Below are 16352 nucleotides of genomic sequence, written 5' to 3' on the forward strand. Positions count from 1 at the left end.
TTACATAATAGGATTCTAATTTTGTTCGATTCATGAAGTATCCCTCTTGAGTTAGTCTATTACTTAGACAAATAGAGTCGTAGAGATGTATAGGATGGAAGCAGATTTGTCCATGCTGACCAGATATCCCAGCCCAACCTCATCCCACCTGCCAGCACCAGGCCCATACTCTTCTAAACCCTTCCTATTCAAATACCCATCCAGATGCCTTTTAAATGTTGTAATTGTACTAGCCTCCACCACTTCCTCTGGTAGCTCACTCCATACACGTACCACCTTCTGCGTGAAAAAGTTCCCCTCTCACCCTAAATCTATGCCCTCTAGTTCAGGACTCCCACACCCCAGGGAAAAAACTTTGTCTGTTTATCCTATCTATGCCCCTCATGATTTTATAAACCTCTATAAGGTCACCTCTCAGCCTCCGACGTTTCAGGGAGAAGAGCCCTAGCCTATTTGTGGGTGGCACAGTGGCTCAGTGGTTAGCACTGCTGCCTCATAGCACCAGAGACCCGGGTTCAATTCCCGCCTCAGGAATGTGTAGTTTGCACGTTGTCTGCGTGGGTTTCCTCTGGGTGCTCTGGTTTCTTCCCACAATCCAAAGATGTGCAGGTTAGGTGAATTGGCCATGCTAAATTGCCCGTAGTGTCAAGTGAAAGGGTAAATGTAGGGGAATGGGTCTGGGTGGGTTGCTCTTCGGAGGGTCGGTGTGGACTTGTTGGGCCAAAGGGCCTGTTTCCACACTGTAAGTAATCTAATCTATTCAACCTATCCCTATAGCTCAAATTCTCCAACCCTGACAACATTTTTGTAAACCTTTTCCGAACCCTTTCAAGTTTCACAACACCTTTCCCATCGGAAGGAGATCAGAATTTCCTGCAATATTCCAACAGTGGCTTAACCAATGTCCTGTATAGCCGCAACATGACCTCCCAAACTCCTGTACTCAATACTCAGACCAATAAAGGAAAGCTTACCAAACGCCTTCTTCACTATCCTATCTGTGACTCCACTTTCAAGGAGCTATGAACCTGAACTCCAAGGTCTCCCCAGGACCTTACCATTAAGTGTACAAGTCCTGCTAAGATTTGCTTTCCCAAAATGCAGCACCTCGCATTTAGCTAAACTAAACTCCATCTGCCACTTCTCAGCCCATTGGCCCATCTGGTCAAAATCCTGTTGTAATCTGAGGTAACCTTCTTCGCTGTCCACTACACCTCGAATTTTGGTGTCATCTTCAAACTTACTAACTATAACTCTTATGCTCCCATCCAAATCATTTTTATAATTAACGAAAAGTAGTGGACCCAGCACCGATCCTTGTGGCATTTCAACATTCTTTTAAACCAATAGCCAGGATGATGACTGAATGTTTGAAAAGCAACTGTCATTCAATTGTTTAGATTTGAATTCAACTTGTGGGATTCCATGGGATAGAGGGAGTGAGGATTTGCCAAGCTGGAGAGTTAGTTCTGTTTATTCGATCAATTTTAGTCATCTTGTCATGCAAAATTATTTATATAATAAAAAAATTTAATTTTTTTACAGCTTTCCTATTTCACTTCTTCGGGGAAAGTTCTTAATTGACTTCTTGTTGTCTGATTGTAGGTTTATGACCAGTTGCACACTGGAGCATCTGGAGATACCAGTTATCTCAAAATGTTTAAACAAAGATAAGATTTCAGTTTTTGAACTTCTCGTAGAAGCAAATGCAGTGCATAAAAATTTTGAAGAAACCTCTGGAAGCAATTTCAGAGTGATTGTTTCAAATACATTTTTATTTCTCGTGATTTTAAAATTTGTTTTGAAGTTGCTAAGACCTAAGCAAAAGGTTTGTTCTGAGATTGGATCACTGCTGAAAGTGATCATTTGGTGCATGAATAGAGTTAACTAGTACAATTAATTTTGCCATCTTTCAAATGGGAATCTATGCTAATACAGGCATTTTATTTTACCATTAGAATATACTCTCACTAAATCCACGTGTGAAGACTTGTGCATCTCTGCGATCGACAGCAACTACAAAATTGGACAAAACTCATTGGAAACGCAATACTATTAAAAATTGCTCAGTAAGTACAGCTTCCAAAAGTCAATTGAATGTTTCACATCTGTTAAATTGCTATATTGAATCAAAGGGAATGTATTTGTACATATTATTCAAGGGATGTGTGATATTAGGACACATAGGAAATGGTTTGCACTTTCATTTTAAATTCATAACTATTATGTAAATTGGATTAAGTTCTTGAATTTACTTGTCTGCATTAGTTTGATTCTTTTTGTATTGAAATTTATGCAGTGATAACAATAAAAATAATCGATTAAAAAAAGATTCATAATTGGCTATTATGAGTACTAACACTAATTGTCAAACAACTATTGATTATATCTACTTATCATATAAAAACTGTGGCTTTTGAACAATAGAGCTGAATTTTATCAGCCATCCAGTGGTGGGAAAGCAGGTGGATATGGTGTACCTGCCACTCGCTTTCCCATCACTATAATTTATGAGAGTGGTTAATTAATATCCAAAACATCTAAATTTCTGGTCCATTGTTGAAAGCCACCTCCCTTGATCTAATTGCAGCATCAATGATCCTGTTGCACCCCCAGTGTGCAGACCTGCTGGCCTCTGATTAGCTGTCAGCTCTATGAACTTGGGGATCCCTTCTGGAGATAGACCAATATTTTGCCCTATGCTAATTAAAAGATCTTTCCCTCAATTTTACCTAGATTTCCTTTAACATTTTGTTATGAAAATTAAGTTGATGATCAATGCATTTTAGGTTATGTGTTAGTTTTAAGAGCTAAAGTTTAACTTTAGGAAATAGGTTAAATGCACTTGAAGCATCTTTAATTTTATTATACTGAAGGTTGGGGTCAAATGGGTTTAAAAGGACTAATATCTAGAATGATAGGACTGAATTATACAGTTTTTGGACAACTCTGAGTTGTGTTGAGGTTTTTTTGAAGGGTTTCTCGCTTGCAAGGATTTGTGAGTTTTTTTTTCACCATCTTTTTCCAAATTCATTGCATTTACTATTTACCCGATCCCAGTGGTGTCTCTCATGTCCAATTCTGGCTCCACCTACCATAAATTCTTCCCAGAATGGCTCATCCCTCAAGGAACTTGCTGGAAACTCTTGCATCCGTCCTACCTTTAAAAGCCTGCTGCGCACCTGGGCAAGCAAGGCTTGTCCGGAACTGCCCCCATGGTTCTGGACATTTTCGATGGACATAGCAAGCAGTGGGGCATTGACCCTAACTGTCAGGCAGGGACCTGAAAGTCCTTCTGGATGGGGGATGCAGAGTCGGGACATCCTCTTTCCCAAGGACTAGCAGTGGAGGCTATGATACCAGACTATGACAATCTGGAGCAAGATTGCGACTTGGCTTAGTGCACTCTCAGCTATATGGAGGAATGCCAGCACTGTAGGGAGAAAGTGTAAATGCTGCTAAATGCTCTGACACCTCTATACCTATGGTACTGTTGCCATCTCCTAGCAAGGCTCATGCCCTAACATTAAACAAAGATCTGCAGATGCTGGAGATCTGAAACAAAACAGAAACAGAAATGGCTGGAGAAGCTCAGCAGGTTTGGCAGCATCTGCGAAGAGAAAACAGTGTTAACGTTTAGAGTTCAGTGTCCCTTCTGAACAGAGTCTTCCGTTAACAGACACCAGGCATTTATGGCAGAGCACGGTGGCACAGTGGTTAGCACTGCTGCTTCACAGCACCAGAGACCCGGGTTCAATTCCCTCCTCAGGCGACTGACTGTGTGGAGTTTGCACATTCTCCCCGTGTCTGCGTGGGTTTCCTCCGGGTGCTCCAGTTTCCTCCCACAGTCCAAAGATGTGCAGGTCAGGTGAATTGACCATCCTAAATTGCCAGTAGTGTTAGGTAAGGGGTAGATGTAGGGGTATGGGTGGGTTGCGCTTCGGCGGGGCAGTGTGGACTTGTTGGGCCGAAGGGCCTGTTTCCACACTGTAAGTAATCTAATCTAATCTAAAAAGAAGCCTCTGGGAGTCATTGATAGCATTGCACCATTAACAGTAGAGTGAAAGAAACCCACAAACTTGATGCAGCTGAGAAAGATGTTGTGGATGTAGGTTTGCTCGCTGAGTTGGAAGGGTCATTTCCAGATGTTTTGTTACCCTACTGGGTAACATCTTCAGTGGGCCTCAGGTGAAGCAATGCTGATAATTCCTGCTATCTGGCACAGTGGTTAGCACTGCTGCCTCACGGCACCGGAGACCCGGGTTCAATTCCCGCCTCGGGCGACTGACTGTGTGGAGTTTGCACGTTCTCCCCGTGTCTGCGTGGGTTTCCTCCGGGTGCTCCGGTTTCTTCCCACAGTCCAAAGATGTGCAGGTCAGGTGAATTGGCCATGCTAAATTGCCCGTAGTGTTAGGTAAGGGGTAGATGTAGATGTAGGGGTATGGGTGGGTTACGCTTCGGCGGGGCGGTGTGGACTTGTTGGGCCGAAGGGCCTGTTTCCACACTGTAAGTAATCTAATCTAATCTAATCTATTTATATGTTTGGGTTTCATATAAATCCATAGCAGGAATTTTCAGCATTGCTTCTCCTGAGGCCCACCTAGTAGGGTAACGAAACGTCTGGAAATGAACCTTCCAGCTCAGTGAGAAAACCTACATCCAAAACCTCAAACTGAGCTACAAATATTCTCAAAATTTGCTGAGAAAGATGTAAATGTAAAGAAATTTGACAGCAATTTGATTAGCTGTTTTATAAATACTAAAATTGTACCCATAATTAGGTATTTGGGAATAGTCTCAGTAGTCCTGGGGAACTTGGACCTGAGAGAAGAGATTGAGTTACCAAGCTAAAAGCAGTCATTGTGGCAGTCCAAGCTAGATAGGCTTTTGGGGGAAAACTGAAGACAGATCTTTGAAAGTGAAAAATTAGAATGCCCTGTAAAGGAGAGAAGATTTTAATGAAATTTGGTGACTCATTAGTCTCACTGATGTCTGGGTGCAATCTATCTTGATTATGGTTACACTTATGAGTAAAGTCAGTGGGGTACTTGACCAGTTTGTTTGCTACTAATATTTATATTTTATCAATTCTGATTGTTAGAATGCCTATTTGTATGTATACATATAGTTGATTGTTATACTGTTCTAAGTTTTAGTTAAAGTTTACTTTGTTTGTCAAAGCCATGGAATCTTGTGACATTATTTTCTTAGCAAATATCTGAGGCTTTGTACTTTGTCAACTTTAAGTTCAAAAAAATGATACTGCTCCCTAACCAGATTGTAACAAACATTTGCTGGTCTTGTCTGGGGCCACAACAGTTTATATTGAGGTGTGGGGAAACCAAACTGAGCATAAAATCCAGCCCTTTAAACCAGATAAGCTTTTAAATCATGGAGAAAAATGAAATCCCCAGATGTGGTAATATTTGACCTTCTGTTCTAATATTATTTTGCCCTATTTGCAACTTCTCTTATTTCTATTTGGGATTTTTCTCTCAATAGTAAACAAAATCTGCATATTAAACTGAAATAATCTTTAATTGGACATTAGTGTTCACAGAGAGAAAACAAAATGGCCCAGCCATTTTGGTCATGAAAATAACAGTGACACTTTCAGCACTCATTGTTACTAAAAGGTAAGTCAAATTTCAATTTCCTGTGAGCAAGTATCCTCAGCTGGATACACATCAGGAAACTTCTGAAACTGCTCCTGAAACTGCTTTATACCAATATCTCTCCCGAAGACTCGGCACTAAAACAGGTGTGCGGTTGTCCTTTCATGTTAGATACCAACTAAACCCTCGAGAGAACTATAGGCACTTTCATTCATGTAAATGTTTAATGGCATTATAAGTTTTAAGTACTGCGTATCAAGGTTTCTGTCACTGAAACTGATATTTATAAGTTTGAAATCTCATTCCATCAGATTTTATTTATTACTGATCTTTTTCTTTCTCTACTTTATTTCTCAATTTCACTTTTTAAATCCTTATTCCCATCTTTATTAACTTACTTTTAATTTGTTTTCTGCACATGATGTAATGGTGAATTAAATATTTAACTTACACTTCCTGGATGAGACACAAAATGCCTTACTATGAATCTTTAATCTGATTGATTAAGGTAGTATAGAGCTTGCCTCCTAACAAAGGTCCAGATCCCCTGTGGAGGACATTGCAGAGACAGGGATTTATAGGTCAGGTATGGTCTAATATTATTATCACTAGATAATTAATCCGGAGATGCAGATAATGTTGTGGGAATATGAATTTGAATTCCGTTATGGCAGATGGTGAAATTTGAACTCAATGAAAAATAAATCTGGAATTAAAAGCCTGATGATGGCGTAAAACCATTATTGGGGGAGGGTTTGGGGGAAACCTATCTGATTCACAAAGTGACACCCAAACCCATGAACGAATTTTAAAAAAGGATTTGGAGATGCCGGTGTTGGACTGGGGTGTACAAAGTTAAAAATCACACAACACCAGGTTATAGTCCAACAGGTTTAATTGGAAGCACACTAGCTTTCGGAGCGACGCTCCTTCATCAGGTGATTGTGGAGGGCTCGATCGTAACACGGAATTTATAGCAAAAGTTTGCAGTGTGATGTAACTGAAATTATACATTGAAAAATTGATTGTCTGTTAAGCCTTTCATCTGTTAGAATACAGTGATAGTTTCACTTCTTTCATGTGTAAATCACAAATCCCTTTTTTTAAAAGTTGCATTCTCGGGTTAGCTGTTAACAATGGTGATTGCTAGACAATATGTTGAAGGTGTTAGCCCCCTGTGTTCTCTGTCTATGACCTGATGTTTAGATTGATTCTAATCGAAAAAGTAGGATAACAGAGTTTTACATAAATTCATGCAGTTTTTGAGCTCAGAGTTCTACATGAATGTATGCAGTTTTTGAGCAAAGTGCAATGTAACTCTGCAAGTACAAATTCACTGCACAAAAAGTGCATGTGGATCTTTGTTTGTCTGTGTGTGTGTGTGTCTGTCTGGGGTGGGGGTTGTGAGTGTGAGAAAGTGTGTGTGTGTAGTGAGTGCAGAGTGTCTTAAGTCTGTGAGGGGGTGCATGTGTGAGTGTGGGACTGTGTTTGTCTATAAGGATGTGTGTGGGTGTCTGTGTGCATGACTGTGTGTACGTGTGTCTGTGTGTATGTGAGAGTGTATGTGTATGTAGTGCAATGGTGATCACCTGTAATGTGACATGAACCCAAGGTCCCGGTTGAGGCCCTCCCTATGGGTACCGAAATTAGCTATCAGCCTCTGCTCGGCCATTTTCCTCTGCTGCCTGTCCCGAAGTCCACCTTGGAGGATGGTCACCCAAAGGTCTGAGGCTGAATGTCCTGGACCACTTGCTGCAATGAAGGAGCGTCGCTCCGAAAGCTAGTGTGTTCCCAATTAAACCTGTTGGACTATAACCTGGTGTTGTGTGATTTTTAACTTTAAAAAAGGATTGTAATTTCCATTGTAAATGCTCTTAGAATTCTGTAGTCTCTCGCGATTGACTGAACAATATGTTCTACTGGTCAACCATTAAGTTGCCTACCTCATCCCCTCACACTAATTGAGTACTATAATTTATGTAGCAACTAAGCTTAGAAATGGGGAAGTATATTCATTGATTTTGTGCAACTTAGTCACTTACACTGGAATTAAAATTGAAATAAGATGGATTTAAATTCCTGTTAATGGACTTTTTAAAATGTTGACATTAAATTCCAGTCTTTCTAGCCCAGTCATTAACCTATTCTGTTGTAAATGGATTGTTGACTACTTTAAAAAAGTGCAGACAGGAACTGATTGCCTTGTGCTAAGCAGATTGTGTAGAAGAAATCAAATGACAAACTGTCTGGAAGCTCAATGTGCAATTATGTGTTACTTCTGATTTTGAACTTTAATATGATTTGCGTTAGATTGTCATTGGCACTTGGTATCAAATATGCTGACAGAAAATTCATTTGTATATAGACACTCCAAACTGCCAATCTGAATTTCAAGAACATTATCAGATAAGCTTCTGATAAACTAAGGATGAATGCATAGATTCAACTAGCTGCATAATGAGGCAAATTTGATCAGGAAGCTTAAAGTGATGGAACCCTTAGAGAGCAGTGACCAAAATATGATAGAATCCAACTGTAGATTGAGAGGGAAAATATGGCGTCAGATGGTAACGGTATTAAAATTCATTAAAAGTAGCTGCAACGACATAGGGAGGAGCTGGATTGAGTTGATTGAAAGAAGAGACCAACGGGGAAGATGATGGAGCAGCAATGGCAGGAGTTTCTGCGGGTAATTTGGGAAGCACAGCAGAAATACATCCCAAGGAAGAAGAAACGTGCTAAGGGGACAATAAGCCAACTGTGGTTGGTGAGCAAAATCAGGGACAGTATAAAAACAAAAGAAAAAGCATACAGTGTGATGAAGTTTACTGGGATGCCAAAGGATTGGGAAGCCTTTAAAAACCAGCAGAGGATAACTACAAAGGCAGTAAGGGGGGAGAAGATGAAATATGAGGGTAAGTTACCTAGAAATATAAACGAAGATTGTAAACATTTTGTTTAGATATCTAAACAGTTAGAAAGAGATAAGAGTGGCAAGCAGATTTTAAAATGTTTTTTAGATACATATAAACAGTAAGGCAAACATCAATATTAGATCATTGGAAAATGAGGTTGAGAAGTAGTATTAGGAAACAAAGAAATAAAAGTAACTACAAAGACATAAGGGAGGAACTGAATAGGTACTTCATGTCAGTTGTCACTGTAGAAGACACCAGCAGCATACCAGACCTTTGAGAGTCAGGGGGCAGAGGTGAGCATAGTGGCCATCACTCAGGAGAACATGTTGAGGAATCCAAAAAGTCTGAAGGCAGATAAATCACCCAGACCAGATGGACTACACTGCAGGGTTTGAAGAAGATAGCTGAGGAGACTGTGGAGGCATTGGTGGTGATCTTTCAGGAATCATAAGAGACAGGAGAGGTCTCACAGGACTGGAAAATGGCTAATGTAACACCCTGTTTAAAGGGAAGGGGGGGCATGAGACAGGAAACGATAGACCAGTTAGCCAGATGTCAGTCATTGGTAAAATTTTAGAGGCGATTTTTAAAGATGGAGATTTCTGAGTACTTGGAAGTGCATAGTAAAATAGAGCTGAGTTAGCATGGCTTCCTCAAGGGAAAGTTATACCTTACAAATCTGTTAGAACTTTTTGATGAGTTAATGAGGAAGTTAGACAAAGGAGGGCCAGTGGTCATGATCTATTTGGCTTTCCAGAAGGCCTTTGACAAGGTGCCACACAAGAAGCTACTGAAGAAGGTAACACTCCATGGTGTTAAGGCCAAGATATTTGCATGGATAGAGGATTGGCTGACAGGCAGAAAGCAGAGAGCGGGGATAAAGGATTCTTTTTCAGTTGGTTACTAGTGGAGTTCTACAGGGGTCAATGTTGGGACCACAACAATTCTGGATAAAGGAACTGAGGACATCGTTGCTAATTTTGCAGATGACAAAAATAGAGACAGATAGTGTTGAGGAAGTGGGGAGGATGAGGAAGGACTTGGACAGTCTAGGAGAATGGACAACCAAGTGGCAGATGGAATGCACTGTGGGTAAATGTCAGGCCATGCCCATTGATAGGAAGAATGAAGGCATGGACAATTTTCTAAATGGGGAAAGGCTTTGGGAATCTGAAACTCAGATTTGGAGTTCTAGTTCAAGATTTTCTGAAGGTTAACATGGTGGTTAGGAAGGCAAATGAATTGTTAGCATTCATTTCAAGAGGGCCAGAAGACAAGAGCAGGGATGTTCTGCTCACACTATTTAAGGCTCTGCTCAGACAGCATTTAGAATATTGTGAGCAGTTTTGGCCCCTATATGAGATGGGTATTGGAGTTAGCTGCTCGGGTTGGATTAGAGGAATAAAGCCATGTTGGGATGGGTAAAGGGGAATAGTCAAGGGTTGGCAGCTGATCAGCTAGTGAGGGGAGTAGTTGTGTTCATGATATCAACTTAACTTCGAGGTCAGAATCTAAAATGCAGTCATGGTTGATGTCAGTTGTGACTTTACTGGAGATGGCCAATTAAGAAGCACCCTCAGAAGTCCTGTCTAGTTGGTGACATTAAGCTGGCCAGAAAGAAAGGTGGGAGGTCAAACAGAAATGTTCCAATCAACCTCTGGTCAGCACCCCCACTGTAGAAACATTTTAGCTGCTGAGGCAAGTTGGAAACTGCCAGGGCATCTCAAAAATAGAACAGATTTTTTAAAATGAGCAGTTATGGAAGGTCAAATCTATCAGGCCATCGTTGTTAATTGATTACTGTATCGGCGCCACCTCGTGCTCCCAAGAGGAGGCTGAGCAGTTCGTCAACTTCACAAACATCTTCCACCCTGACCTCAAGTTCGCCTGGACCATCTCGGACACCTCCATCCCCTTCCTGGATGTCTCTGGTGACCGACTCAACATGGACACTATTTCAAACCCACCGATTCCCACAGCTACTTGGCCGATGTCTCCTCCCAACGTCTCTCGTGTAAAAATGCTATCACTTATTCCCAATTCCTCCACCTCCACCACATCTGCTCCCAGGAGGGGCAAATCCACTCCAGGACATCCCAGATCGTCTCCTATTTCAAACACCACAATTTCTCCTCCCACATGATTAACAATGCCCTTCAGCACAACTCCTCCACTTCCCGCATCTCTGCCCTTGAACTCCACCCATCTAACCACAACAAGGATAGAACCCAGCCCCGGTCCTCACCCTTCACTCCACTAATCTCGGGTTACAGTGCATTGTCCACTGCCATTTCCAACACCTATATGGACTTCAGTAAGGCGTCTGACAAGGTTCCCCATGGGAGACTGATTAGCAAGGTTAGATCTCATGGAATACAGGGAGAACTGGCCATTTGGATACAGAACTGGCTCAAAGGTAGAAGACAGAGGGTGGTGGTGGAGTGCCACAAGGATCGGTGCTGGGTCCTCTAATTTTTTTTATTTATATAAATGATTTGGATGCGAGCATTAGAGGTATGGTTGGTAAGTTTGCAGATGACACCAAAATTGGAGGTGTAGTGGACAGCAAAGAGGGTTGCCTCAGATTACAATGGGATCTTGACCAGATGGGCCAATGGGCTCAGAATTGGCAGATGGAGTTTAATTCAGATAAATGGGAGGTGCTGCATTTTGGGAAATCAAATCTTAGCAGGACTTATACACTTAATGGTAAGATCCCAGGGATTGTTGCTGAACAAAGAGACCTTGGAGTTCAGGTTCATAGCTCCTTGAAAGTGGAGTTGCAGGTAGGTAGGATAGTGAAGATGGCATTTGGTATGCTTTCTTTTATTGGTCAGAGTATTGATAACAGGAGTTGGGAGGTCATATTGCGGCTGTACAGGACATTGGTTAGGCTACTGTTGGAATATTGTGTGCAATTCTGGTCTCCTTCCTTTCGGAAAGATGTTGTGAAACTTGAAAGAGTTCAGAAAAGATTTACAAGGATGTTGCCAGGGTTGGAGGATTTGAGCTATAGAGAGAGGCTGAACAGGCTTGGGCTGTTTTCCCTGGAGCGTCGGAGGCTGAGGGGTGACCTTATAGAGATTTACAAAGTCATGAGGGGCATGGATAGGATAACTAGGCAAAGTCTTTTCCCTGGGGTCGGGGAGTCCAGAACTAGAGGGCATAGGTTTAGGGTGAGAGGGGAAAGATATAAAAGAGACCTACGGGGTAATGTTTTCACGCAGAGGGTGGTACGTGTGTGAAATGAGCTGCCAGAGGATGTGGTGGAGGCTGGTACAATTACAACATTTTCGAGGTATTTGGATGGGTATATGAATAGGAAGGGTTTGGAGGGATATGGGCCGGGTGCTGGCAGGTGGGACTCAATTGGGTTGGGATATCTGGTCGGCATGGACAAGTTGTACCGAAGGGTCTGTTTCCATGCTGTACATCTCTATGACTCTAAAGAAATTGAAGAGGTTTCTTGTGGTTCAGTGGTAGTATCCCTACCTCTGGATCAGGAGATGCGGGTTAGCATCCCATCTGCTCCAGCAGTGTGTCATAACACTACTGAACATGTTGATAAGGAAGGTAGATTGAATAAATAAAATCGACAAGAAAAAGTAATTGAAGAGTGTTCATGTGCTGCAGTGATAGTGTCCCTACCTCTGGATTAGGAGACGCATGTTCAAGTTCTACCTGCTCCAGAAATATGTAATAACCTTGTTGATCAGGTTGATTAGAAAATATATTAAAGTTATTGAAGCAAGCAATACCTTTAGGTATGACCTATATTACAAAACAATGAACAAGGAGAACGCTCATAGCCTTTTTATATTGCCTGTCCATTTTCATGGAGTTGTACACAGAGAATCAAGACCAAGTGAGGTCAGATTGGATGTTTCGTTAATTAGACCATGGCATATAGATGTAATTTAGTTCTTTTTTAAACTAATTTATTATGTGTTAGTTTTCATATTTCCAGAATAAGCTTGCACCTTTACATTTATAATGGAACTGCTGATGTGGATGCTCTAATTCCTATAGCACCTCCACCAAAACAGGATGTCACCAAGGTGTATGTCAAATTTACATAGACAGTGTCCATTAGAAATCTGGGCATTGGGCTCATTGTAAGGAAAACATGTAAATCTAAATGCATGCTTGTGTGTTTTTTTCGCATATAGATATAGGAAAGTGCTAAGGAAGTAGGGAGGAAATAAATGTTATCGTGATGTTGATATTTAGCATGGATACACCACAGGTTTGGACAAATTGCAGTGTTAAAATATAATTTCAAGTTAAATTAAATTAAGTTAGTGTTAAAATTTAGCAAAGAAGACAACTGGCAGGGTGATGAGAGGTCCCAGTGACATTTTATCACATTATTGGCATTCATGTTAACTCCTTATCATTATTCTGAGATCTTCTGAAATGCACATATAAAATAGAACTCAAATCACCTCTTTATTCTGCATCATTTTGAGAATTGACTTACATATCTGCCAGTAAGATTTAAATTAATTACAGAGTTTCAGCACGCAATGTAAATAGCTTCTTTTAAATTAATTTCAAACAGGTTCTGCAAAAAGATATTTTTATAATTTAAAAAAAAAATCAACTGGAGAATGTATTGAAGGTTTCAAGCCTCTGGCTGTAGTATTCCTTTGAAAGCAGCAGCAATTAGATTATTGAAACTGTTTCTATTTCCTTCCAAGGAAATAGTGCTATTTTTCATCCGCACACTTCTGAAGATCTGTCACGAATATGCAACTTAATTGCATTGATATGGAAAATGATTGTAGTATTCTAAAAATTTTGTTTGTCAAAGTTCTTCTGAGAAAAACTGCAAAGCATTAAATATGGCACTTTTTATTAAAAATACAGTAGAAAATTCACAAAGAACCCCCAGGTAACAATTCTGTTCATCCTCAGCAGATGAAATAGTCCCACTGTGAGATGTAGAGTGATCAGGTAGTTTGTGGAACCTTTTGGTATGAAATGTAACTCAGTAGAGTAACAGGACATAGTAAATGAGATTATTGCTGATTATGTCTAAATCATTTACTCACCAATGATATAATGGATGACTTCCAATTGACATTCATCTTTGATATATCAAATTCATTTCATAAATGGTGAACTAATGAGTTAGAAAGTTGTTCATGAGTGGAGGGCACTCTATGTCTTATGCTTCTGTTTTGTTGAATGCAAATAATACATGACAAATGAATAAAACATTTGTTTAATTCATTAGTTATGCATTTTTATGTAGATTTAATGAGGGCCATTAAAAATGCGGACGGTTCATTTATACTCATTAGGTTCTGTTAGCTGCATCTCGTAACGTAGAAATATTCACGACCAGATTAGACTGCTTGGGTCAGCACTAGAGCCACATTTCCTGAATCAGACCAGAGTGGATTTGGGTGACTAGGAAACAGCGGCGGTGCAGTGTATCGGGCTGCTGTACCTCCATTTCCTTCAACACCAGTGAGGGTGCACTCCAAATCAGCCCAATTAATATTGTTAATAACTTGCTAAAAGCCCATCTCTCAAAATATTTTGGATCTTGTTGGAGATGGCTGGCTTTCAGCAGCTGTTGTGCTGGAGACCAGCAGAAAGAAGCAGAAACCATCTTGGGGATGAGTCTTGGAACCCAGAAATGTTTCTTGGATTAGATTGGATTCCCTACAGTGTGGAAACAGGCCCTTCAGCCCAATCAGTCCACACCGACCCTCTGAAGAGTAACCCACCCAGACCCATTTCCCTCTGACTAATGCACCTTAGGCCAGTTGAAGTTGTTGCAGCCCATCTCAGCTGGGGGTGGGGTGAAAAACCAGCATGAAGAGCTTGGCCAGTTTAGGGAGGTGTCATTTGGGGATTGAAGCAGTGGATTGTGAGCTGGTTGGATTCACATGGATGATTGCAGCTGGAAATGGGTGCTACCCTCTCAGAAGTGATAAGGGAGTTGTAGCCTGCACAGTAGGGGTCAGATCTCTGGGTCAACTCTGCAGTGACCTCTCACTCTTCTGCCATGCAACAGAATATTTTCCCCATAGGATGAGCAAATGCCTCAGTGTTGGCTGCTGGGCATGTATGACTCAGTCCTCTCTTCAGCTGCTCAATCTCCACCATCCCTGCCCTTGCTGGCTCGAGAACCATAGTACATTTCCAGCACATCAAGAGGCCAGTTAGCCCTTGTGTCTGTGCTGCTTGAGAGGGAAAGAAAAGCTAGCTATCTACTCTAATCCCACCTTCCAACAGCTGATTCATAGTCTGGTGTATTACAATACTTCAGGGCTAGATCCAGGTTCCTATTAAATTGATTAGTGGCTTCTGCCTCCATCACAGAACTGGGCAGTGAATCCCAGATACCCACCACTGTTTGGATAAACACATTTCTCCACATGCCCTATCTAATCTCTCTATCAAATGCCTTAACTCTATGCCCCCTCTACCCAAGCCCTGACCCTATCCTCTCCCAACACGCCCCACAGCCCCATCATAATTTACCTCTTGCTAGTGGGAGCAGATCATTCCTGTTCATGCTATCCAGGTCCCTCAAACTTTTTTTACATCTCAATAAAGTCAGCCCTTGGCCTTGAAGGCAAACAACGTTAAGCTCTCCAAACTTTCCTCATAGCGACAGTACTCAAGGCCTGCCAACATTCTTGTAAATCTCTTCTGTTATTCTGCAGAGCAATCATCTCCTTTTGGTCATACACTGACCAGAACTGCATATGCAGCTTTTGTTATAGCCTCACCTGGGTTCTATATAAGCTCTACTCAGGCAGGAAAGCTGTCATCCTATCACTAAGGGCTCGCCTCCATGAAAATCTGGAATTAATCAGTATCCCACCAAAGGTGGGTGTTCATTTCCAGAAACAGATCCAGTTCCTGTTTCCTGTCTCCATCCTCACTCCTCCCCACAAAATTCAGAGAACATTGCAATCTGTTTCATGAGCCCTAAATTGCCTCTTTGTTTCCAGAAAAAGCTCAGTTTGGTGATGTTGTGAACCTCTTCTGTCTTCTTTCTTTGCCTCTTTGCGCAGCTAAGATCTTCTCTGAGTAGCTTTGCTGCAATTAACCTTCTTGTTTTCTTCTATACGTGGTTTACTGTATGAAGTGCTGAAGGATTAACAACAGAGTTAAAAATCACACAACACCAGATTATAGTCCAACAGATTTATTTGGAAGCACTAGCTTTCGGAGCACTGCTCCTTCATCAGGTGGTTGTCAACAAATAAGTCTTCAATAGGAGCACATTCTTAAGAAATGGGAGCTGAATTTTGTTCTTTTTGCTTCGGTCTCAGTTTTTTGAAAGGATTTCCACCACAAGAAACAGTGAATATGGTCAGTGTATCTTAGCTTTATTAACCAGCTGCCCGAACCCATGATAACATTTAGGTCAGATTTTAGCCCCAGGTTACCATGCACCATTCTGAAAACCTACATGATGGTTCCTTCCAGGGAAGCAATTGGAATCCTCTTTACGAATAAGCTGTGAAGGTATAGCCAAAAGCTCACCAGTGTACATGAGGTCAGGGCCCAGTAGCGGGCTGATGTGAGGAGAGAATATTTATCTGTTCTTGTGCATGGAATGTTTCCAATTCCCTGCTAACAAGTGAGAATCAAATTCTGACCATTTGTTCAGTGTTGTCCTTTTGCCTAATTCTCAGAGCATGTTTTGTGCATAAGGTATAACCACATTGTGTGCCTGTAGTGCACTACAAACACAACATTTTATTTTCTGACACTTAACAATGACATAGCATCTTGTTAAATTGGGTTCCTTTCTGAATATATCACGAGAACATGTTCATTGGGAAACTTC

At 41.1% G+C, this 16352-nt stretch overlaps 1 protein-coding gene across 1 annotated transcript in view; it reads left to right on the plus strand.

Annotated features, from left to right (window-relative positions):
• LOC140480044 (dihydropyrimidine dehydrogenase [NADP(+)]-like) overlaps nt 1–16352 on the plus strand; it is a 731044-nt gene that overhangs the window by 126544 nt on the left and 588148 nt on the right. The window contains exon 2 of the mRNA XM_072574601.1: nt 1959–2069. Coding sequence (XP_072430702.1) covers nt 1959–2069 — 111 coding nt within the window. The remainder of the gene's footprint in view (nt 1–1958; nt 2070–16352) is intronic.

The sequence above is a fragment of the Chiloscyllium punctatum genome, chromosome 7, assembly GCF_047496795.1.
Source record: "Chiloscyllium punctatum isolate Juve2018m chromosome 7, sChiPun1.3, whole genome shotgun sequence".
Classification (NCBI taxonomy): Eukaryota; Metazoa; Chordata; class Chondrichthyes; order Orectolobiformes; family Hemiscylliidae; genus Chiloscyllium; species Chiloscyllium punctatum.